This window comes from Filicampus tigris, chromosome 17 (genome assembly GCF_054856515.1).
Source record: "Filicampus tigris isolate MCC_2025a chromosome 17, RoL_Ftig_1.0, whole genome shotgun sequence".
Taxonomy (NCBI): Eukaryota; Metazoa; Chordata; class Actinopteri; order Syngnathiformes; family Syngnathidae; genus Filicampus; species Filicampus tigris.
Genome location: NC_141233.1, coordinates 6,288,662 through 6,313,555, shown reverse-complemented (window position 1 = coordinate 6,313,555; position 24,894 = coordinate 6,288,662). Strand labels below are relative to the sequence as shown.

Here is a 24,894-nt window from a genome sequence, read left to right as displayed (position 1 = left end):
AAAAAAAGTATTTCTACTGTGAAAATAAGGTTTCCCATGTAAGCAGTAGATCCCAAATGCACTTGTAACTGTCATTGACTTAGCTCCTCAGTACAGCAGTAACATTAGTAACTCTTCACAGAGAATAAAGCATATACACCAGTGAGTAATAACCCATCTACATGTCATATCACTGGTGGTTTTCAATTATCCGTTTCTTAAAAGGTTACAACACAATGACAGCTGTGCTACTCGTTGGCCCGTCATAAGTTAGCATTAAGCTAGCAGACAGGCTATGTGGTTGTTTTAAATACACATGTGATTCTCCTTGGTTTTGTGAAAACATTAATGTAGGCCAAAGAGACAACATTATAGAATTAGGTCAGAGACTGATTTTACTTGTTAAAAGACATTTTGGCATAGTAAATGTGTCAATAAAATTCATACACAAATCACATTCAAAGATAGTCAAATAGCAGTTCAGTCAGAGAAACCACGACCACATCTTCATAACTTCCAGTAGTAAAGTCAAAGTGTACTAACGACGCCATGTACTGTAGGTCAACCTTTCACCAGCACAGCTGTGAAACCACCACTGAATCAAGACCTTTCACTTCCTGTTTGCCAACCAATTGTTAAAAACAAAAACAGCGTTTTATATTCTGCAAAACGGCGGCAACGGGAAGCTTTATTTTTGTCTTCTGCTTTCATTGTTCGAGAGGAAACGTTCACGGAATGCAGCTTGTCACATTCCTGGCGTTCCCAAGACGACGGCGAGCGCATTCCTTTCAAACCTGTCAGGTAGCGCCTTTGGGAAACTAAAACGACGGAAGGATGCCAACTCAAATCGGCGAGGTTCTTGCTCCGATTTGCTCCAAACACAACTATGGCGGAAAGTTTGGAGAAGGCCCTGGTGTGAGTTTGGAGTCAGTGAATACTCATACGATTGTATGATATCATTGTTTCACTTCATAAATACATGTAATGATACAGTAACAAGATACATAACATGGTATCAATACCGCAGCATTAAATAATATTAATGGTTTTGCCATCATTTTCTTGCAAATTAAGCATTGTATCTCGATATCATCAGTCGGATGCATCACAGTATCAATGCATGGAATATTGCAAATGTTGCATGTTATATGCTTTTCTTTCAAGAATATTGTTCTATTGAGATATTATTAAAAAACTATTGTGATCTCATTGTATCGAATTGGAACGATATGGCATCGGTACAAAGAACTAAATCACAGTAAAACCATTTAATGATTGTGTCACTATATTGCCATTTTTACAATTGGATGATAGCATCGATACAGTATTCACTGCAGCAGCATCAAATATTTACAAAATAGCTTTCAATGTTTTTTTATGTTTTATAAAATATTGCAGTCTAGTATCAGAACCAAATTGACTCTGTTGCTCCTCTCCTGTGTCTGTACCTTCACCCCACCCCCACAATCAAGACGATTCTTTATCAGCAGACTCATACTGAACAAAAAATGCTTTTTACGAAAGCTTCATGATGCAAGTGAGTGAGTGATTCGTCTAATCAGGGACGAAATTGCATTAAAAAATGTGACGTGGCGAATGACATCATCTTCCGGTTGCACAACCTTTGTTAATTTATACCTACAGAGCCTTGAGGGAGGTATTTGGTTGAGTGTCCCATTTTGCATCACAGGTGGACTACAGCACCTGAGGGGGGTTTTGTCGTGCATAAGAACACACTGCAACAATCTAGGATACATCTGATGAGAGAGTGAGACTTTTATTGCTTGGAGGCACTTTCGGCAATGTTTGAGGCCTTTAAGGTTGCAACGCACGCCAACCAAAAACGAGATCACGTTGGATCAGCAAAGCCGTATACGCTCTATAAAATTGTTGACTAATCTGTGCACCCAACAACGTTGCAGTTCTACTTAGTTTTTTACTTTGATGTGTTCGCTTTTCCGCGTAGTCCGGCGGGACAGAAAGATGACGGACTAGGGATGCTTTCAAAAAATAAGAAAAGTAAACAAGAAATAAGCCTGTGTGAATAATTTACTTTGGTCCCGCCCCTTAACTGTGATTGTCTGACTAATGCTATGCTAGGTGAGTCCACCTGTAGCTTGCATGCGCATTCCTCACCGAACGTCGTGAGCCTGTCCACGCCTGCTCTGGGGCATGGAATGTACGGACATTTTTTCTTTTTTCTTTAAACACACACAAACATGCACTTGTGTTGTTAGCACACGCATGCGCCAGCTATGACGCAAGCCAGTGACAGCTCAAAAGCGGGTGCCCACAGGAAGCGGCGGCATGTTTACTTTTAAACAATAGCCGGCAGGCACCATAGCGTGGAGCAGTTGCTTCCTGATGTTTCAAAACGGGTTTGTTTGTCGGAAAAGCTGCTCCAACATTTACTAAAAAAAAGGAAAATGAAAAAACAATGTTCAACAATACGAGCTAACCACAGAGACATAAAGAATCGGTTGGAGGTGGAAGTACAACATCAAATTTGAATTGTGGCTAATCAAGAGTGGACAAGAATCATGCACTGATGTGGTCACTGAGATTCATTTAGAATCTTGGCTGCTTGAGAGTGGATGAGAAACTTTGCAGTGATAAAGAGCTAACGTCTTGGAAGGCCTAACAATTCAAATCAACTGGGTTCTTGCTCTGACATGACTCAACATGAACATGAGTCCCCCAAAGGTTTGGAGTAAGAGTCACTTCGACATAAGACTGCTCGAGAGTGGATGAGAAACTCTGTTTAAGGGAGTAGGACGGTTCAACTTGAAAGTGATATTAGATCGCATTTTGACTCTTACTGTACTTTGAAAAAGAATCCCCAAAATTTAAAATGTGTTTGTAAATGTACAATTCTGAGGGATCAAAAGTGGACTAGAAATGTACAAATTGGATCTTTCTTTGATGCAAGATGTTTGAGCTTTTTTATTTTTTTTATATATATTTTTCTTTTAAATCACGCGTCCTGCTAGATTTGGATTTGTTTTTAGAATTTTCGCGGTGGACGGGACGAAAGCGCCCGAATCGGCTCTTTTGACGTTCATTGGCGGGGCGAGCGCGCTTGTTATGGGTTGTTCGCGTGCGTACAAAAGCGGTCTATGGACGGCGTGAAAGAGGCTTTCTGGTCAGTGCGCGGACGCAAACAAACAGGGGATCAAGAGGCATCAAAAGAGGGCCTTTATGAAAAAATGGAGGTGCTAAAAAAAAAGAAAAAAGTGCTTGCTCCACTACTACTGCTTTTCCACTGAAGGTGACGTGTGAATGAACCATAGATCGTACTTGTTGTCATCACACCCACAATGCACCGGGGCTATCGCTGACAAGTGGCCTTCAGGGACCGTCTGACATCAGCATACAGTGTTGCTTTCAGTGGCGATATGACGTTAAAGTATTCTTCACACAAACATTCAGTGCGGTTTTAAGTCAGGAGTTGCCTTCATGGGCAGTGTGAAATCATAGCATTGCCGACAAAGCTGTCGTACAATACAAGAATATACATTTAAAGTCAAATGTGGCCTTCGGGAACAGTCTGACATCATAGCATTCTGTGTTGCCTTCAGGGCGACGTGACGTCATAGCTCACAACTTTTCAGTACTCAAGAGTTGCATTCAAGGGTAGTCTGAAATCATAGTATCCACAACACAGCTGTCGTACAATAAAATATTTTCCATTTTTAGTCAAGTGTAGCCTTCAGGGACCGCCCGAAATCAAAGCGGAACTAACTGTTGTATCTGCTTTGAATGCGTTCAGACTGTACCGTTCAAAATGTTACGTCCACCAGTTTGACGACTCGGCGTGGCTACCATAACAAACTAAGTGTTTATACACGCTTATTTAGTATTGTAAACCCTTTAACTCCCCTTAACTCAAAATTAAATAGCACGTACTACAATTGAAAAACGTAATCCGATGACTAATCATTTTAGTACCCTTGAAGTTGTGAGCTAACTGAGTGGAGGGGGGGGGGGGGGGGGGGCGAAAAAAAATGATGTGCTAATTTAAAGGCGCGATGGCTTCACGTACCTCTGCTGTCCGCAAGGCGGGCGGCTTCCTCAGCGCCAGCTTGAAAGCACTTTCCATAGCTCCGGTCATTTTCATAACGTCGAATTCCAACTAGGAGGGACTTTTCCTTCCTCTTCAGTCGAGTTCTAAACTTCGGATGCAGTCACATCCCCTGCGTCGGAGCTCGTCGTCGCCCGGGCGCGCATGGATCATCCGGTGGGCTTTTTCAGCTACCGCCCCTGCAACCGGGCACCAAAATCACGCCAAAAAAACTCAAAAAGCGTCAGAAAAGAGCGTTGTAGTCCGGTTAAAAGTGCCACAAAGTTGTATGCGGGTAGTCATGAGTTCCGTACGTCCATCTCGACCGCCGCCACCGCGAGTTCCATCCGAACGGTGGAGATTTTGGTGCCCTCCTCCTGGAGAAAGGAGCGAATGTGGCGAGTTGACGACATACATCTGTTTGCCAGTAAAGTGGCGTTGCGTTCATGTACACCGGGACGGGGAGGAAACGAGTGACGAAGCACGGCGGCTTTCTCGGAAAATTGACATAACTCATAGTTTAAACACTTTTTACGTATGTATACGAGTTTATTAAAAGAGATAAACCTATTTTTAACCATTTAATATGTAAACTGACAGTTGTACTCGGAAAGCCGATTGCCGCGCACTTTTACGTGGTCCCTGAAGGCATCACTGGCTGCTGACACTTTCGGTAGCTGTAAAAAGTGTAGCGAAATATGACTACCGTAATAAAAGCCACGCCGTTCATAAATGACACGATTTTATGATAGCAATTTTATCATATATTCGCAGGTCAACACACGGTATCATGTAACGGTGTCATGCCAAGAAACGGTGCGTGTTTTAAGTCACTTTCTTGAGCACTCCTTGCTGCGGCGCTCGTCTTATTGCATAACTGGGGCAAGCGCGATCGTTTTACTTGACTTTCTCTCCCGCGGGCGGTGTCACACAACACAACAACAAGTCAATGTGCAATATTAATCAATATTTAATAATTTCAGTGAATATTACAGTGAAAATGAAACAAAATTAGATGCATAATTTTTCACGTATATATGTATATGATAAATCATAAACCATACACACTGTATACTGTATTTTATTTAAAAATATTTAAAGACTACTGTGGTGCTTTTTATTGCAAAGACGTGTAATAATGAACAACTTAAATGATTGTAAATTGTAATTGATTTACTACTAAAACTATACTTATACTATAGATTTTTTGTTAATACTTTCCTTAAGTTCAAGTATTATTCAACATTTTATTTTAGTAATTTTAATGAAATACAAAGTATGTATACTTTATGCTTAAGCGATGCCTTTTTTTAAATATCACAAATAAAATGTGCAATATTAACAGATTTAAAAAATGTTTATCATAAATGGGTAATGTTAACACAGCAAAAACTTGTACTTGCACTTAAGTTAGTGGTTTAATAAAATGAGCATGTTATCGTCGTAAAATAGACAATTGCAAAAATAATCTGAAAAAATAGGAGACCCCTTTATGTCCAAATGTCTGCATCTTTATTGCACAACATTCCCATAAAATTGGGAAAAAGATATATTTCCGAGGAGACAATTGTTGAAAAGGTATAAATACATGGAAATGAATTGTACAGTCCACAAAAATAACTTAGTCATATACAAAGGACGCCTTTACCACACGAACAACAAGCGCTAATTAACATTAGCGGCTGTTTGGAAGCCTGTGACGACATCATCATTTCCAATTAAGACAAAAACAATAAAAGCACTGTTAAAAAAACAAGAATAAGAAAAACAAGAAGAACCCTTTGTGGCTTTTCCTACATCTTGTTGTGGTTACTCCTCACCGTAAACATTGTAGAAAAGTGTGAAAATATTCAGCATTTTATGTTTTGGTTGTAAAATAGACAGCAGTGATTCCATGATGGGAGGGTGGTGGTTGGGGGAGTTTAAATGTTGATTTAAAGAGTTAGGAATCACTTTTCAATAAATGACCTCAGGGTTGTTTTGTGAACGGTGCATAAGAAGATCTGAGGTAGTGTTTGGAAATTTTCTGAACCGGTTTGTCATGGTACATTTGAGTAAGAACAGTGGAGGAAAGGGCTTGTAAAAAAAGAAGAAAAATTTAATTGGCGTGCTTTTTTTTTTTTTTTAAAGACTATTTACATCACGGCTGGCTTGTTGGAGATTGTACAGAAAAAGCACAAAATTGAATAGAAAATACCTCAAAGCGTCTTTCTCTGCATTAAAAGTTAATCAAGTACAGTGCCAAGGAATGTTGAGGCCCACAGTGAAAAGAAATTTTCAAAAAATGACACAGCCAGATTAAAGTCTCAATTTGACAAGACTAAAATCAAGAATCAACTGGAGAAAATAAAGATGCACGTTTGAGAATAAAGTCACTTGTTTGAGAACAAAGTAGTCTACTTTTGAGAAATAAGGTGCATTTTGCCAAGAGAAATAAAAGTTCTAATCATTAGGATATTTTTGTGAAAAAAGTTGCATATTTTCAAAAGTTGTACATTTAAGGGAAAAAAACCCCTGAAACTTATGAAATTTTCAAGAAAACAAAGTTGCCAATTTTCAAAGTGATTTCTTTTTAAAAGTCCTAGATAAGAATGAATAAAAAATATATTTTAGAGGAGCAAAAAAAAAAAAGATATAATCTCACGAGAAAAAAGTGAAAATTTAAGGGGTGAAAAATTCCCCTTTCTATGTTAATATTCTTGTATGAATGGATGGATGCCCTGCCCCGAAAATATGCACCTTATTTTTCTCCAAAATAGATGTCTTCACTCTGGTGGTGTCGTATTTCGCTTCTTTTCATTGTGGTCCTAACACTCCTTTAGTAATAAAGTCTTTGGCTTGGTGCCCGAAAAAGAAAAGGAAAAAAAAAACATTCAAACAAGAGGCTCTTCCTTTCTTGCCCAACAGCACCCTCCTGTGGTGCGATGGCGGTACTGCACCTGTCAGCAGCAACAGTGTGTGAGGTCCACAAAAGGAGGAAAAGGAAGCCAAGACGTGTTCCCTCGTCCTCACAGCAAGATCTGGGCCACATAGGGCGAGTGCGTGCTGGCTACGGCAGCCAGAAGTGGGAGGTCGCTCGATTCGATTCTGAAATCAACAAATTACATCTTTCCTTAAATAAGTTCATTTCAAGTGTACCATGACTGTACCTCCTTTTGTCCCCCCACAGCGACTGTATAATAATAATAATAATAATAATGATAATAATAATAACAACAATAATAATAATAATAACAACAACAATAATGGGTGCTCACCCTAAGACCATGCCCAGTTCTTTGACGTGGACTCTCTTCTGCCCCTTCAGGTACTCGGCCAGCATCTTGCTCTTGAAGTAGATCTCCTGCAGGCGGTCCTCCAGGTGCATGATACACTGAGGACGAAGGACATAAGTCAAAATGTGCGTCGTCAAAACCTTCCAAGATAAGATAAAATCAGAGAAGATTTGCTCAAGACTCCATAGATTTCTTAAAAGATGTATTAAGTTCTGCTGAAGCTTTTCTGGAACCTCACGAGATTTTATTTTGCTCAAGTCTCATGGAGCTAACCAAAGTCTCACAAGGTTTTTTGAATTCACACAAGCTTTTCTAAAGTCTCACAAGCGTTGCTGTGGTCGCATGCTATTTGGTGGTCTCAATACGTTTGCTGAAGTCTCATGACATTTTCAGAAGTCTGAAAGAGTGAAAATTTGTGATGACATTTGCTCAAGTCTCACAAGATTTTCTTCCGTCTCAAGATTTTCTTAAGTCTCGCAAGCTTTTCTGAATTCTCAACAGATTGTTTAATGTATCACAAGATTTGCTAGTCTCACCTTTTCCGAAGACACTGGATTTAAAAAAATCTTTTACAGGTTTATCAAGATTTTCTCAAGTCTCACAAGGTTTTGTGAAGTCTGACGAGATTTTGGGAAGTCACGCTATTTGTAGAGTCAAGAGACTCATATGAAATTTTTAGATGTCTCAAAAGATTTACTGAACTCTTACAAGATTTGCTGAAGTCTCACAAGATTATCTAAAGTCTCATGAGATTTTGGGAAGTCTTGAGATTTTCTATCGTCCATGGGAGATAAGATTTGCTTAATTCCTTATTCTCACTCTTTCCTCTCTCCTTTCGCATGATGACTGTTGCACCTCTAGATTTTCTCACAACTTTACAAATTTGGAATTTGTGGGTGACAATGTGCGTTGTCATGTGATGTGTGTGCTGCGTACAAAGTTGGGGGACATGTTGAGTTTGTAGAGCTGCTGCGTGGAATGCAGCAGTCCTGACACCAGGCTGGACACTAGCACCTCCTTGCCCAGTTTGCCCACATCGGTGGCTCTTCTCTGGCTGCTGGCCACCTGCACCGTCCACTTGTCCATGTCGGCCACGATGCACACGGCCTCGGCGATGGGCTCGTCCAGCACCGGATGCTGCGTAAAACAACACCGGATGTCATTAGAACACTTGTTTCGAAGGGGTTTTCACACTACTTGGGTCCAAGGACCCCTTACAAGGGAGAAATAAACAAATAAAATGTGTACACCGAAATACTCTATGAATTCAAATGATTTGTGGACCCCAGTTTGAGGTATTAAAATGTATCCCTTTACCTGGACGGCGTGAGTGAGTTCGGCCATGAGGCTCTGCCGTAGCTTGTCGTCGGTGGGCATCCCATGCAGTACAAAGTCCGGCACATAGGTGGGGCAGTAGCCGCCGAAGAGGGAGCGGCCAAAGTTGGCGATGGTTGGCTTGGAGTAGTTCTCCACGGGTTTGGAGCTGCCAGTGCAAACACCACATTGTTAAGTTTGGATTTTGGATCCTTGAGGGGGAATTTGAGCAATGGAAATATTCGTATGTCGGTACATGGAAGTAATCACCAAGAGAACCCGTAATTCAGGTGCAACTGGTTTGCTGCCAAAAGCAAGTGACACTTTTGAGTTTATAAAAAAAAAGGCATAGTATGAAAAAATACTCCCCCAAAAAGTTTAACATAGGTATGAAAACCTTTTTTTTTGTGTTCATTTGTAAAACCATTTGTGTACAACATGACTTTATCATTATACATCTATAATTATTCAATATTATTTATATCTAAAAATATATGAATGATTTTAAATATTATAAGTAAATAAAACACATTTGATAAGCATTTATAAATTAATGTATGAGTGTTAAACATTTGTTTTAATTACCTAATTATATGAGGTAATAACATTTGATTACATAATTTCAACGTTAAAAATGTAATTTATGCATTCATTATTTCTATTCAATACAAATTAATGAATACATACTTTAAAACATTGATTCTCCCTTATAAATAATTTTCTTGGAAAAAAAAAAAAATCTGAAAATACTAAAATGGGCACTCACCCTGGGAAGGGCACCATCACCTCCTCCTGCCAGTCCTCCGTCTCCTCGCTCTCGCTATCGCCCAGCGCGCTGTCCGAGCTCTCGTTGCGCGGAATCTCCCAGTCGTTGAGAGGTGCCGCCTTGCATTTTTGGTCCTCACCACCGCCTCCGCCATCACCTCCGTCCTGGTGTAGGACAGGGACGGACAGGACGAGTCCCTTGTCACACGAGTCCGTTGAGGTGCACCTGCACCTCCTCTGCGCATCATCTGCGTCGCTTGCGTTCTCCACGCCGCCCTGGATGCGACGCCCCGCCCCCGAGGGGTCCAGAAGGTCTTTGCGAAGACCGGCCAAGGTGCCGGCAGCCTCCTCCCGTTGGGCCACGTAGTCTATTGTCCTCGTTTCCACCGGGTTCTCCGGGCAGAAGTACTCGTCGAATTGGCTGTAATCCGGAGCGCCGGGGTTCCACTGGGGAAGTTTGCTGGACACCCGCTGCAAAGACAAAAGGTCCTGCGGCGGGGGCAGCAAAAGATGGTGAAGCTCTCTGTGCTTCTTCATGTCCTCCTCCACTTTCCTCCGCCGGCTCTCGGTGTCTGACTCGGGCGACATGGAGTCCCCGATGAGGAAGGTAACTTTGGTGGACGGCTCCTCCGTCACGATGAGCGACATGGGGCCCGACATGGTGGTTCCAGGGGGGGTGTTCTTATCCGGAGGCTTCTTCTCCGGGTGGAAGCCTAGCAGGGGTTCTCCGACGGGGTCACTACCCAAGCCCTCGTCCGGTCCGCGTTCCCTCGGGGAGCACGAGCCCACGGGCAGCACCGTCTCCATCCGGACCTCGGCGGTCAGCGGGCTGCCGGACTCCCTGTGAGGCCCCTCGGGTTCCTCCGAAGTCCGGCAAACGTCGTCCTGGAGAGTCCCGGACGCTTGGCTCTGGTCCTCGCCGTCGTCCTCCTTCTCCGCCAAGTAGTCGCCCCCGGACTTGAGCACGGTCACCAAAACGTAGTCCGACTCCTCCACCTCGCCCTTGCGCAGCGAGGTGGTGATGAGCGAGCCGGGCATGACGATGGCCTCGTCCTCGCCGCTGTCCAGTATGTGCGTCTCCAGCAGTTCCGAGCAGCGGATGAAGTACGTCAACACATAGAGGAGGCGCTGCACCAGCTCCTGACGGCGGCCCACCGCCACCGTGCGGGCCAGGCGCACCGGAGAGCCGATGGCGCCGTACAAGTCACCTGGGAACGCACAGCGTGACGTTAGCAACACTTTTGAGCTTCTTTTTTTTCTTGTCCCACACAAGCAAAAAACAATGTCACGTCATGTGAATGCATTGCAGTTCTAGCCACTGACCACTAGGTGTCCCCATGAATCTACGGTACTTTCCGAACATGCACAACCTGAAGCATGACAGATAGCGTTTGTATTCTGCAGATTTAATCAAATCTAAAATCTAACAATATCAGCTATTTTATCAAATAAAAGTAACTATAATTTACAACAATATTATTTTTTTAAAGAAAATCGCACATTTTGTAACCAATGACCACATACATATTTTTAAACAAATTGCCAACAATACTCACTATATTTCCAACAAAATTCACATTTTCTAACAAAATGAGCCACACTTGGAAAAAATATTCACTTTGTTTTGCAACAAAATTCACTATATTTTGCCCCTCAAAATAATCCTTGCAGGGAAATTAAAAAATAATTTGTCATATTTTTCTAAACAAAATTCACTATCTGTGGCACATTTTTTAAATATTTTGCAACGTAATTCACCATAGTGTAACAAATCTGCACTAGATTTTGCAATAAATTCACAGTATTTTGTCACATTTTTAGGTACATATGAGAACGAGAGTAAGGCTTTTTATTATAGTAAGTTTTTTTTTTTAATATAATAAAGAAATCTGCCGTGGTATTCGTTGTTTTTTTTAATGCAGATTTAAATAAAGGTGCACATCCAGGAATGAGTCACTTGGAGATGACAGTCAGACTGACAAACATGTTTAATGACTATTTAGGCCATGGTGGATGTCTTATCTTCAGACTGACATTGTAGTAGTTTTCTGATGTTTATGCATTATTTCAAGTAGTCTCTTTTACGTGTCTCACCGAGCTGCGCCCACAGCGGGTTGTAAGGGTGCGTCTTGGACAGCATGTCTACGCTGGCCGACGAGTGCTTCTCCAGGAAGATTTTGATGGGCGGCTGGCCGTTGGGCATGACCGTGGGCACCCAAGCCAAGTGGTTGGTCAAGACGGCCGTCAACAACGCCGGGAGGAACCTGCCAATGTCACAAGACGGACGGGTGAGCAGACGGGCAGGAAACGCCAATACGGGGGCGCCCGTGGGGGCTTTATCGCAAGTTGAAAAGGTCAAAAGTGGACAGTGAATAAACACACATGTATAGGCACGTTTTCACGCACGCGCGCACACACACACACACACACACATTCTTGCGGCATGATTCACTTCTCATTTCCAAATAAGCGTCTACTTCCCTTCCTGTCCTATGACTCCACTTTGACATGGTGGTCAGCCAGTCACGTGCAGCACAACTCAACAGTGCAAACGTTACAAAGAAGATAATATAATTGTATAATTGATGAAGGTTAAGGGAGGGAAAAAAAATCCATTTACATTTCCCTGCAGGGATTAAAATTTGTATAAAAAAATATGCAATGCAAATTATATTAATTAATGTAAAAAAAAAAAAAAAAAAGGGGGGGGGGAAGAATTTTCCTGAAAAATAAAATTAATCTAATGCAGTCATTGGATGGGCAAATATTTTTTATTTACAATAAAATAAATCCTAGTATGATGGAGTATTTTGTATTAACAGTTGACATTTCTTTTAAGATTTATGAAATTGGTTTTTTGCCCTTCAGGGATTAAAATTTGTCTCAAAAATTCTTTTTTTTATTTTAAAATAATAATAATAGTAATTTGTGGTTGTTAAAATGTGTATTTTCTTGATTCTTTTTTGTCAAAATCTTTATAAATTAAAACTCTTTGGGATTGAAATCTAGATTTAAAAAAAAAAGAATTAGTATTCTTTTTTTGTGTGTTAGTATGTTAGTTTCCTGATGTTGATTTTGTAAGAAAGAAAAGAAAAAAAAAACTTCAATTTAAAAAAAGTAAAATGGACTACACTATGATTTCTAGTTTGAGATTTTTGTTTTTAATGCTTTTAAAAATGAAGAATTTTAAATACAGTTATTCCCTGGTGTTAATAGGTTAATGTCTTGGGTACATTGATAGATTTTTTTGCTACATTTGAATTAAAAAAAAAAATCATTTTTAATTTATTCTCTCAAATAAAAAAAAAAAATCAATTGTTGGTGTTCACATGTGAAGTACTTTCATTTTTTTCAGATTTTTAATACATAACAATAAACAACAAATATGAACTAATGTTACTTAAATGTAATCTTTAAACTTTAATGTGTTCCTCTTGATGCTGCCCTGCGCGCTGCATGCTGAATACGTTTGCTTGCGTTCAATAGCGAGGCTTTGCTACCAACTGACGCGTGCACACGCAGCAGCAGCGCTCTGGCGTCTTTTGTCAAGGCGACAATAAGCAATTTGTGAGCAGCACGGACGGACAGGGGCGGATGTCATAGCGGTGGGTCGAAATCGAGCGCGCCACTCAACTGGTTCTTGGAGGCCTGCTCCATCAGCAGCGAGAACTCTCGCATGAAAAGGCTGCACAGGTGGTTCTTCTCCAACGCGCCCGACATCATGGTCAGCCACACGGGCTCGGCCACGCGGGGCATGCTGTAAAGGTCGCATATGGTCATCCTGGAGCGGGAGAGAGAGGACAGAAAGAGAACAGACGCGTTATTGTTCGAGAACAAGACCTCGCTGTGGAGGCCCCCACCCTACTCGCCCTACTGCAAGAAGGCCAGGAGTTTCCAGGGAGGGGAATTGGGGCAGGGGCGGGGGGATTTCAGGCACGTCTCGGCCGAACGCCAGACTTGGACGTGGTGGTGGGAATCTCTGGTGGCCGCAATATATCCCACTGGGTCGCCGCAGAGGTTTTCCAAATTGGCCATGCCACCCTGAAGCCCTCTTTTAAGAAATTCCCCTCGCTTGCTCCTCTGCCTTTCTCTAGGTGACGTTTGTGTACTCAATGCTGACAACAAGGCGCTTTAAAGGGGTCACGACAGCAAAAGAAGACCAGGTTTAAGTAGGGTAATACTTTTGAGAGGTCCAGGAACATTTGGTGTGGTACGGTCTGCTGCTCTGAACTTAACTGACTGAAAGCTTTTAGTTCCAGGAATAACAAGTACGAGGAATTCAAAGTGGTGCTTCAAATGACTTGACTATTTCATTTTGAGGTAACTCATCAGAGGGCCAGAAGAAGATCACGCTATATGGGCAGTCCTGGAACCTTTGGTGGACCTTAGAACTTAAAACTTATATTGGAATGGAAAGAGCAAATGCAGTTTGTGTTTGCAAGTCATTAGAACAAATGTATAAAATAAAAATAACTTTCATCCCATTTTTAAAAAACATTTTTACAATTAACTTACGGTAGTTAATTTGACCAGAGACATACAGGTGCATCTCAAATGAAAATGTTGTGGAAAACTTAATTTAGATTTCATGACTTTTTAATTGTATTTTTAATCAGTTGATAATTATAGTTTACAATTAACAAAAACTGCAAAATTCGCCATCTCCAAAAATTAGATGACATACACATCAAGCAAAATGATTTTTAACATAGAAATTAGTAAGGAAATGAGCATCTGATATGTAATATATTCACTTTTAGCAGTGCACTATTGAAATAAATGAACTATTGAGATGCAGCTGAAATATTAAACTCAATACTTTCTGACTACACATCATAGTATTATGTATGTAAAAGAGAGTATTTAACCCCCCGCCACTCTTTACTTATCCCAAAAGACGCCTTTCATGCTTTCGCCAAATGCATGGTGCATGGGTTATCTTTGTCAGCATGCGTTGGCGTGTGGGGTTGTGTGGGGGGGTGCGTGTGTGTGTGTGGTGTACCCACGTCACGGCAGTGTGCGCATGCAAGGGTTGAGGCATGTGGTGCAGTTTTGTTATGTTCCATGAGGTCAAAGGCACCCAATGAAAATGGCAAAGGCCAGCACGCTTAAATTTAGCCCAAGCCTGAAGGTGAAATAGTGCAAGTATTTTGTTTGTGCCCCACTCTACTATTTGGAGGTCGGGCTAGATAGGGTTGCCACAAACGATTATTTTGCTAGTCGACTAATCACTAACAGTAGTGGCGATTAGTCGACTAATCGAATAATATATAAATCACAGCAGCAAGCTCCTGCTCTTATAATAACCATCATTCGCTTACAGCTTGATTTATTTATGTACAAACTAATCATGAAGACAATTAAGACAATAGTTCATTCAACTCGTATTAAACTTTGCAACTCAACCCATCATTCCTGACATGTTTACAGAAAGCGACTTCAATTGATGGCGATACTCTGGCCTTAAATTTTTTTGCTGTAATTCTTCAGTGCATTTTAAAATGGAACCAAAACTATACACTATGCGGAATTGCACTAATACAGTGAAATTATCTATGAATACAAAAAGAAGTACAGTACTTGTATACATATTTCACTCTTCTTGGGCACCATGACTTTTTTTTTCTTTAAACGGAACGTAGTGAAATCAGAGGAGTAAATTGGGAAAATGCTCTGTGATAAAGGAAACTAAAAAATACACTTGCATTGGTTTTTAATTTTATCTTACTTTAACCTGTCAAAAATGTTTTGTTTTTCTTCACTAGTATGCATAATTTAAAAGTAGTAAATTGATCTACACAATCAAAATGTGGTATGCACCTGGAACAAACAAAGGAAGGATATGAAATCAGGCATAAGGAAGGACCCTTTTTTTTTGCACTATAACGTAGTATATTGCAACAAACTTAATTCTGGGTTTTACTGTTATGTGTTGCCGATGAGTGGCACATATGTCGTTTTTGTGTTGAGTACTGATATTTCCCAGTTCATGAACGCATCACTCCGTTCGCGAGTGAGAGAGAAAGACAGACAGCAAGCGTGCGCTTCCTGCTTCGATGTCCACCACACAGAGTTTTGGTTGTTAATAAACGCAAGTTTACTGAATAATGGCTACTTAATCCATAGAAGATGCTACGATGTGTTAGCGTACCAATTAGGACATTGTGTTACAGCGTTACATCAAACACACACCGTAATGTGTGTGTGCTAACTGCAGCTAGCTTCTAGACTGTGCCTATGTCAGATATGAAATCAGGCCTAAGACATAATGTGCTTCCTTTTTTTTAATGATCCGGCATCCCCATCGTCCTGCCTCGAAAGGCAGGTTTGCATAGTCTTGAGTATATGCGGTGAAATGCGCCGTAACTTTCAGACTGTTGCCAACACGAATTAGCCCTGACACTACTTTACCCACAATGCGTCTGTTTACATCAGAAAGGACCCGGATTATAACCACTGCGCATGCGCGTTGCAGAGAGGAAAACAGCCAGCGGGAGAAGAGCGAGACGCGGCGGTCTCGAGAGAAAAATAGTGTGCCAAATCGACGGCGTCGTCATTAGTCGACTAATCTTGGCAGCCCTGGTTGCCACTCAGATGGGCTGGCTGCCATCGGACATATGACTACGACACCCAGGAGACCTCAAGACACACTGCCAGCTGCCAGTATGTCTGTGTGTGGCAAAACAGCAGGTCCACTTCAACACTCCTGTTATGTTGCGGGTCAAACTGACCCATTGTAAAAAGGTTAGATAACAGGAGGGTTAAAGTGGACCATGTGTGCATTCCAAGTCAAAGCATTTATCAGACTTGGTCCAATTCAAACCCCCTCTTTTACTGTCGGTCAAATTGACCCATTGTCCCATGGGAAAAATGGTGACAGTGTACACTGACATACTGATTAAGCCCACTTTAGCATTCCTGATATTTTGCAGGTCAAACTGACCCGAAGTCCCCATGTGAAAAAAGGTAACAGTGTTGTGTGTTTGACACACACACACACACACACACACAAACCCATTTCCACTTAAGCCCTCCTGTAAAGAATGTGAGTGGCACAGAAAGTCACACACAGATTCAAGCATCCACTTTAACACTTTTCCTATGTTGTGGGTCAAACAGACCAGTTGGGGATAAAAAAGTGACAGCGTGTAAAGTCAAAGTATTTAAAAAATAAATAAAAAATTGGACAGGACTTCTTAATTTATGAATTTGCAAACAAATTCATTATCCGAAATCGACCGTTTTTTGAAGCACAATCCTCAAATTAAAAGTTTCCATCATGTGGCTAAATATAATTGTGAAATTATTCCACTCATGTTTGTTTCTTAGCAGGAACTGTAGTCGCGACTTCTTTTTCTTTTTTTAAATAGTGACTAGAGAGGTGGGCAAAGTCGCAGAGTTGGCAACACTGACTGTGCTTTTGTAAACTGGCTGCTCTTTGTTTGTATCAACATTGTTAGTGTAAGCAGTGCACATCAGTGAGGATGCCCTTTGAAACCACACACAAAAAAAAGTTGGAAAAAAAACCAACATCCAGACAAACTGTAATGAATCTGCAAGGAACGAGAGCTGTGTGTAAATGACGGGAAATTTAACACCCACCTGAATTCGTTGAGCCCGTCCACCATGCGGCTGTAGGCCAAGGCCCTCTGGCTGGGATCAGCTGACCGCCGGCTCATCTTCATGGCCTTGGGGAAGGGTGACATAACACACACACGCACACAATTTTTAGAAACATGACACTTTAGAATGTATGGGAAGGCAAGGAATATGATTTGACCATGATGCTGAGTGAAAGTGCTCTGGAAATGCGATGCCGCCAAGTAAACAACATTTGTGAGTTCCGTCTGAACGTCAATCATTGCAATATGACAGCGGATTGTTTTGTATGTATGGCACTGGACACAATATTAGGTACACCTGTACACATTAATAACTATGGCAGAACTAAGTCGCTGTGGGGTTTTTTCCATTGTTTTTTGCCCCATTTTTCCCCATATTCTCCAACAGGTGTCATTGTTGTCTATTGTTATTGCCTTTGCCTTCTTCTCTCATTGTTTATCCTCAGATGTCCAAATCAGGTTCTACCGGATGTTGTTGACTTTTTGGTTTTACTACTTTTCCACTCATTGTTTTTACCCGTGTTCCCCGAAAGGTGTTGTTGTTGTCTTGTGTCACTTTCTCCTTTCGCCCCATCTGTTCCCTCTTAATTCACAGACATTTTCAGACTCTCTTTTACCATAACATTTGAAAAATTTTGAAAAAAAATGAGTTCATTGGATTGAATGGCTGGACTGTGAAAAGACGAAAAAAATGTGGTTTTGGCAGTGAATGAGAAATCATTTTTGTTGCTGTTTGGTCCCTCTTTCCAATTAATTATTGGTATTTTTTTTTTATTGCGTTGTGTTCTTTTCTTTGTTTATCCTTAGCTTCCATTAACTGGTTCCAAAATGTGTTTTTGTCAGTGTCTTTTGTTGGTTTTAGGAACTATTTTCTCCTTTTCTCCAACCAGATAGGTGTTATCGTTGCTGTATTAGGTCAATTTGTTCTTTCTGCTGGCTCCTTCCTAAAGCATGTACTGTCAAGTTCACTTTTGATTTGAAACATTGCTTTTGTGACATCAGTCATGGAACCTTTCTGACACACCCTGTATTAAAAACAGAACAATTTCCAAGTAGACAAAAAGGTAAACAAAGAAAAAGGTGATTCACCTGTTCAATGGCACTCTTGAGCTTGTTCATGTGGCTTTCGAAGAGCGGGAAGTGTGAGAAGAAGAAGTCCTGGAAGCGGCTGTTCTCCTCGGTGTTGGGCGACAGCGTGAAGATGACGCCGATGGCGATTTTCTTCTTGCGCGCCGCGCCCAAGCTCTGCCCGCCGCTCTCGTCCGACATGTTGAAGCTCTCCTCCACCGACCTGACACGGACCATGGTAAAATCCGGAAATTCGACTAAAATGATCATTTCAAAAATGTACCTCGGAAGTCCAGAAAGTTTTGCATTTCGCAATGGTTTCATAGCGTCAGACAAGTTGTAGCTGGCCTGCTCTTCTGACCGGGCGCCAGTCACTCACCAGCGCGGGAAGACGCCGTTCTCCAGGCTGGTGGTCTGGCTGCGCCGCCACCGCCGCTGGTAGCTGGACGCGCAGCTGCTGGTCAGAGATGAGCCCGGCGACGGGAAGGGGGTGATCAGGAGGCTGCTCAGGGATGCTGGAGGAAGGAAAAAAAAAAAAAGGGAAACTATGTCAAATATTTGTTTTTTAAGATGTGTAATGATTTTCTTATTTATTTAATGAAAAAAAATTCATGCAAAATTGTGTGCCGTACTAGTATTTATCATTGTATTATTTACAAAAAAATTCATTAACCATTACTTAATGAGATAAATGAATAAAACCATTAAGGTTTGGTCTCTTATAAATTAAGTAAAGAAAATAAGTGTTGAAATGTGGGTTTAGAATATGCAGAACGTGTCAATTTTTTTTATTTTGATGAAATAATTATACATACATTTATAAAGATGGATTTCATAGAGACATCAGTTAGCGTTCCCGCGAGCTCTAATCGCGTCACATGCTCATCCTATTGACTGACACGCTGGATTGGCACCACAAACGACAGACGCTGAATATGAGCCCATCACATGAGGCTGTGTAGGATTCCTGCGTCGCTGAGGGGGTCCAGTAATGGACTCAACTGTGCTGTGGGCTTCAGGCGTGTGTGCAGTGATGAGATGAGGCCTGAATTAGAAACTCATTTATGAGTAGCAGCTTTTCAGAGCTGCTAAATTTAAATACGGCGCGGGACCGGGATTTGGTTAGAAAGCATCATTATTACCACCCATACCAGTTGTGCCTGCGTGTGTGTATGAAGTGTGCAGACCTAGGTAAACTGCTGATTTCTATTGTGCATAAAATGTCAGCCATCGCGCGTGTGTTTGTTTAATTTGCTTGAGTGAACTAAATATACATTGTGTGTGTGCGTGCGTGAGCGTGCACGCTCATATATAATGCATACTCGGGCCCGACCGATATGCTTTTTATTTTAGGTAGATTCCAAAATGTGGCAGAATTATGATGACAGATTAAATCATCCAATCAATTAAAAAAAATATATAGAATGATTAAAATAACGGATTTTTCGTCCCATTATAGGCAGAACCTTTGACTATTTTACAACAATTGGTCCTAAAATAGTTGATTAAGTTTACAACATAGAGAAATACAGCAAAAAAAAAAAAAAAATCTGCCCATTTTTCAACAACTTTTTTTTTTCTGGTGGGGTGGGTGGAGGGGGCAGGGGGGCGAATATTATTATCTTTGCCTTATGTTGTAATGTGTTAATGTGTAAAAAAACAACCAAAAAAAAAACATCTTGCAAAAAAAATAAATAAAATAAATGTAAACACACACAGTGCAACCCAAATAAAAGGGTTTAACAGACGAGTGTTTGCCCACAGGGTGAGTGATTTAGCAGCTTACATGAAGCAGGACCAAATATAGCTGTGCTTGTGTCACTGTTCTTTGACCTCCAACCCTGGTGAACGTACCTGAGCGGGCAATGCCGCTGTCCCGCTCGTCATACAACCCTCGGCCCGGCATATCCATGGGGTGACTGTGGCCTGGTGAGAGAAAGCACAAAATTTACATAGGTGCTTATTACAACACAAACAAGTGGAGACACCAATCTTGTAAGTCATTTTCTGTCTAAGGCTGGATTTAAACCATAGTATTTCCAATTCTTATAACTGAGTAAATACATTTTTGATTACTTTTTCACCACCACAGTTTCAAAAGACAAGTGTCCTCCATCCATAATAGTAATTTGTTTCCCTAGTTAATGCTCTACTTACAAAATTTAAAACATACAATGCTCTAAATGTGCCTAGTAAATTTAGAACATATTTAATGCTCTATCTTATAATGCTTTATTGATACTGTCAGTGATTCTCAAAGTTTGATACGGGTACTGCTTGTGGTATGCAGGTTCTCTCCAGTCGTACGCCAAAGAAACACTGACTCAACGACGACATAAACAACATTGAAAATAGGAAATGCAATCAAGTACAAAACATTTGCACAACTGTTTCTAAACATTTATTAGTTTAACGGACACATTTTATACAATGGAATTGTAGTGAAAATCCAGCCTTATACAATCTGAACACGTGTCATCACTTCCACGACAACGCATCATGCAAGACTTCACACATACTACATGCAATGAAGAAGAAGAAGAAAAAAAAAAAAGTGCACTTCCCGTCTTGTATAATCCGGAAACGGGGCTGATAATGCAACAGGCACTGCTGGTAAAAGGCAGTGCTTAGTGGTGGGGATGTTGTAATATCGAGTTATAATGCTTCTACTACTGCAATAATCAAACATTACACACTGCGTGCAGTGAAGGACAGGTAGAAGTGGGGGCTGGTTCCCGACATTCTAAACCGCAACGTGGAAATGTGTTTATGTGCAAAGGATGCGCCCGAGAGAGTAGGCAAAGCATTGCTCAGGTGGATGTTTTCCAAGCGAGTGAAGAGAAAATAGTTTTGCACCCAATCCCAACACTCCCCCCCCCAAAAAAAAAAAAAAACACCACAATCATCTGGTTAGTACAAGCATTGAGTTAGTAAAGACTGCAACTAACACCTAAACGCACCCATGCACACTCGTGTGCATTCCATTGGCGATAGAACACATGCAGGCTTTCATAGAAGAAACATTAGGAATCAACCCTCCTGTTTGTGGCGGGTCAAAATGACCCGCTTTGAAGTTAAAAACTCTTGAAAAATATTTGATATTTTCTTCACATGTTTTTTTTGCTGGTCTTACTTTCTTCTTGTACACAGTATAGTGTGAGAAAAAATGTTGGTATTAGTAAAGCACAAATGAATCCCTAAGAATAGATTATAAAAAATTCTGCTACTGGTCTACAAATGACTTGATGGTTTGGGTCCTGAATACATTAAAGAAATGCCAAGTGACTATAAACCCAGTCAGGCTCTGAGGTCTGCGGACGTGGGTGAATTGGTTGAGCCCAGGTTTCAAAGCAAACATGGTGAAGCAGAATTGAGCTGTTACGCTGCCTGCAAGTTGAATACGGTAAGTCGCCAGCAGAAGTTAAGTCAGCCCCAAGTGCAAACGCTCAAAAAGTATGTTAAAGTCTTTTAAGCAATAAAACCAATTCCACTGTAATTGTATTAAACTACTTTTTCTTTAAATCTTTTGTTTGTAAATGTGTTTTACATACACAGTATATAAAGCAAAGAGGGAAAGTAACTAAAAACAACTTATGTATTGATTTTATTTTAAGCATTTTCTTTTACATTCTTAAAACATTTCCCCCAGTTTTTTAATCTTCAAAACAGGTCAATTTAACTCACAGCACAAGAGGTGGGTTATCCTGTCCAGCAAACCCATTTGACCCCAAACACCCCCCCCCCAAAAAAGGCCGCATGCCGTCGTCAAGTGTGCAAACACAACAGAAGCAGCAGCAAACTCATGCAAGTTGCGTGCACTGCTGGCCTTGTTTTGTATTTATGTTTTTTTTCTTTTTTGCTTTGCACTGTAAGCGCCAACCTGAAAAGAAAGATGCGCTTTTGATGAGACGCAGCGGGCCCTGCTCAGAGAAGGCCCGTCGAGGGCTGCAGAGCTGAGAAAATCCTGCGCAGCACAAACACGGGATAAAGAAAAACGAGAGAGAGCGAAACAGAGAGAGAGAGAGCGAGAGAGAGAGAGCGAGAAAGAGGGGTGGTGGGAATGATGGGAGGGAGGGAGACGGACAAAAAAAAGAAGAAGAAAAAATGCTTGTTAGTGAATGAATAGGGAGGAAAGTTGGCGGCCTCCTGTCATCATAGCAGACCTTTACAATAAGGAACTTTTTAGTCGGGCATGAACAACAAAACAGCACGAAGACCTGCAGGAAGGACGCCATTGCACAGAAAACAGCAACCACCTCATCAAGGCCCATTTTTGGTTAGCGCAACTAGGGCACTTTTAGTATTTTCGGTGAAAAAGGAAAAGGAGCACAAGATTTGCCAACAGTTCTTCATAAATACCTCATATTGTTTCCATCATTAACTCTAATTAAAAAGACTCAAATTATTTGAGTTTTGGGAAAGGTGCTACAAGCAGAAGTGCTGGCAAAGGCATCTTATTGGAGTCCATTTTGCTGTTGCCTCCAAAAAGTATTGGAGGGTTAGAGAAAGAAAAACAAAGGTTCTCGAATTACCAATATCCCAAATGACAAAATGTCAAGTCATGAAACTTTGCTGCAATGCTCCGCCCGCACGTAATGGCAAAAAAATAAAAATTCCTTGGAATTTAGTAGCTAGGGGACAACATCTCAAGGATAAGTCTTGTCTCTGATGGACCAGTGGAAATGGTCAACCCTAAAATGGCTACTTTAACCCAAAGTGGCAGACTTCCTGTCTTTCCAGGCATGGCTTCTTCAGACTTTTTTTGTGGCTCTACTCCTGATAGACATGACGACCAAATTTCATGTTACTATGTGAATCAGGGCTCGGGGCTGAATATAAAGAAGAAAAAAAAACTCCTCAAAAACACACATTTTCACCAGGATGAACACACCTCATGGCGACTGGAGGCGACAGAAGGGCTGTTGGTGTGTTGTTGCTATGGTTACCTATGTTCCCTAGGAGATTATTTGGCGCTGTGTTTTGATCGGGCCTCAGGGTGTTGCCGCTTTCCTGTGTAATGAACTCCAGACTGTCCTGTAACCTGTGAAAGAAGCAGATTATCAGGAGATTTATGGGTGATGATTTAGATAATAATTCATCAAATGGGCGATGTGTGTGTGTGTGTGTGTGTGTGTGTGTGTGTGCTTACGTGTTGAGGCTACCATACACGCTGCCTCCCGTCCGGGCTGTGAACACCTTACTTAGCATTAGCTGAGGCGGCGACCTGACATGATGAGGGGATATTCGTGAGACAGATTATTAGCTACACTCTCCCTACAAAATGTCATCTTTCTTCTTACCTGATCTGGTGTATTTTCAGCGTGGAGCCTTTGTAGCTCATGGCCACTGATCCAAACATCATCTCCCCCAGCATGACCACGTCGGACGAACACCTCGAACCCTGTCAGTGTACGCCGGTTTAAATGACTCTGGTCGAGTTCAATTGGCAAAATGCCGTGTTTTTTTTTTTTTTTTTTTTAAATAGGCGCTACCTGGAAGCGGAGACCCTGCTCTTTGGTTTCCCTGGAAGTCTCGGACGCACAGGAGGACGAGGAGCTGTCCAGGGAGCTGCTGCTGCCCCCCGTTGGTCGAAGCCGGCAGCATTTGCCAAATATCTTTGCCTGGCCCTCCGTGCCCTGTTTAGATACGATAAGGCACTGGGTGAGACAATAAGGTAGTTCATTCATTTTTTGTTAATTAGAGTTAAAAGTGCCTTTTGTTTTATATTAATATAGTGACATTTCCTAAAATTAACGCAATATGAATTTTGAAGACATCTCGCTAGTTCAAATCAGCGAAAACAATGTCACGTTGTGTGTGACCTTAAATTTTTGTGCCACATAGCACAACAGAAATCAACAGAACGACTACAGACAATCCAGTCAAACCAGAAATGCCAAACAATGGACGTCTTACAATTTGGACGTCATTTGTCATAAGTGGCAAAATACAGTACCCTCTGTCACACGGCACTCAGTGAACGTGTCATAATTAATGCGATCGATCCTCTCGCCAGTTCTCACTATGACCGTCCGCTTGCACAATTGAAATGAACGTAACAGCTAGACGCAAGACAGTCCAAAAAAGTCCACTATTTCCCCGTCATATAATCAAAGCAATTGGTCGTCTTTGTGATAAACGCCACCTCGCACAACACAAGTCAACAACGACAAGAAACGACATAGTCAAAGAAGTCAACAGCACACACTGTCGCACAACGGATGAGTTGTTGAGTTGGGCCGAGCAATTAGGGCCATTGCGCCTCTAGGTAGTCATTCATGATGACCGCCGTCCAGCACAACACCAATCACCAGAACAACTATATCATCATGTAGCCAAAACAGCATAGACGCAAGTAGACAGCCAATCTGAAAGCTGCCTGTGTCATGGGCTTCTTGACTCGGCCTGTTAGGGGAGGAATGTGGGTGTGTGCGTATGTCGCTGTTTGTGTGAGGATGTATTTTTTTGCGCGCGTGTGTGTGTGATTTGTGTACACAGAAGGCAGCAGCATGTGACGGCCTGTCACATGACTCTTGCGGGACCTCGTGAGCAAGCGAGAAAAGCCGCACAACAATCACCACCGCCGCCACCTCCTCCTCCTCGCCTGCCTGCCTCCCACCCTCCCTCCCTCATCAACATCATCCCTCTTGTCCTTCCTCCTCCCCTCTTCCTCCTCACCGTGGTCATGTGACTTCAGGTAACAAGCAGCATGGCAGATATATCGTTGATATATCGCGGCCCAAGACAAATGCTACAGTTTGCAATGTCTGGGTGGCATTGGCCGGCAGTTGCTAGCAGAGGAGGTGGGCGT

The 24,894-nt window shown here is 41.6% G+C and overlaps 2 protein-coding genes across 8 annotated transcripts in view; both read right to left on the bottom strand.

The window, feature by feature from the left end:
• The window catches only part of rapgef6 (Rap guanine nucleotide exchange factor (GEF) 6), a 64,566-nt gene extending 60,099 nt beyond the window's left edge, over positions 1–4,467 (bottom strand). For 3 of the 5 annotated variants that reach the window (XM_086013475.1, XM_086013473.1, XM_086013474.1), the window contains exon 1: positions 4,022–4,467. In XM_086013475.1, the coding sequence (XP_085869601.1) occupies positions 4,022–4,096 (75 nt within the window). In that variant the 5' untranslated portion in view covers positions 4,097–4,467. The remainder of the gene's footprint in view (positions 1–4,021) is intronic. The other 2 variants (XM_086013476.1, XM_086013477.1) reach the window with 1 other exon arrangement.
• Positions 4,468–5,528: 1,061 nt separating this feature from the next.
• The window catches only part of fnip1 (folliculin interacting protein 1), a 29,515-nt gene continuing 10,149 nt past the window's right edge, over positions 5,529–24,894 (bottom strand). For 2 of the 3 annotated variants that reach the window (XM_086013481.1, XM_086013483.1), the window contains exons 3-18: positions 23,576–23,719; positions 23,384–23,484; positions 23,233–23,307; positions 23,030–23,124; positions 21,964–22,047; positions 19,938–20,009; positions 18,463–18,598; positions 18,105–18,306; positions 16,996–17,081; positions 13,028–13,174; positions 11,488–11,657; positions 9,395–10,601; positions 8,632–8,797; positions 8,251–8,451; positions 7,297–7,412; positions 5,529–7,126 (exon numbers count right to left, since the gene is read on the bottom strand). In XM_086013481.1, coding sequence (XP_085869607.1) covers positions 7,048–7,126; positions 7,297–7,412; positions 8,251–8,451; positions 8,632–8,797; positions 9,395–10,601; positions 11,488–11,657; positions 13,028–13,174; positions 16,996–17,081; positions 18,105–18,306; positions 18,463–18,598; positions 19,938–20,009; positions 21,964–22,047; positions 23,030–23,124; positions 23,233–23,307; positions 23,384–23,484; positions 23,576–23,719 — 3,081 coding nt within the window. In that variant the 3' untranslated portion in view covers positions 5,529–7,047. The remainder of the gene's footprint in view (positions 7,127–7,296; positions 7,413–8,250; positions 8,452–8,631; positions 8,798–9,394; positions 10,602–11,487; positions 11,658–13,027; positions 13,175–16,995; positions 17,082–18,104; positions 18,307–18,462; positions 18,599–19,937; positions 20,010–21,963; positions 22,048–23,029; positions 23,125–23,232; positions 23,308–23,383; positions 23,485–23,575; positions 23,720–24,894) is intronic. The other variant, XM_086013482.1, reaches the window with a different exon arrangement.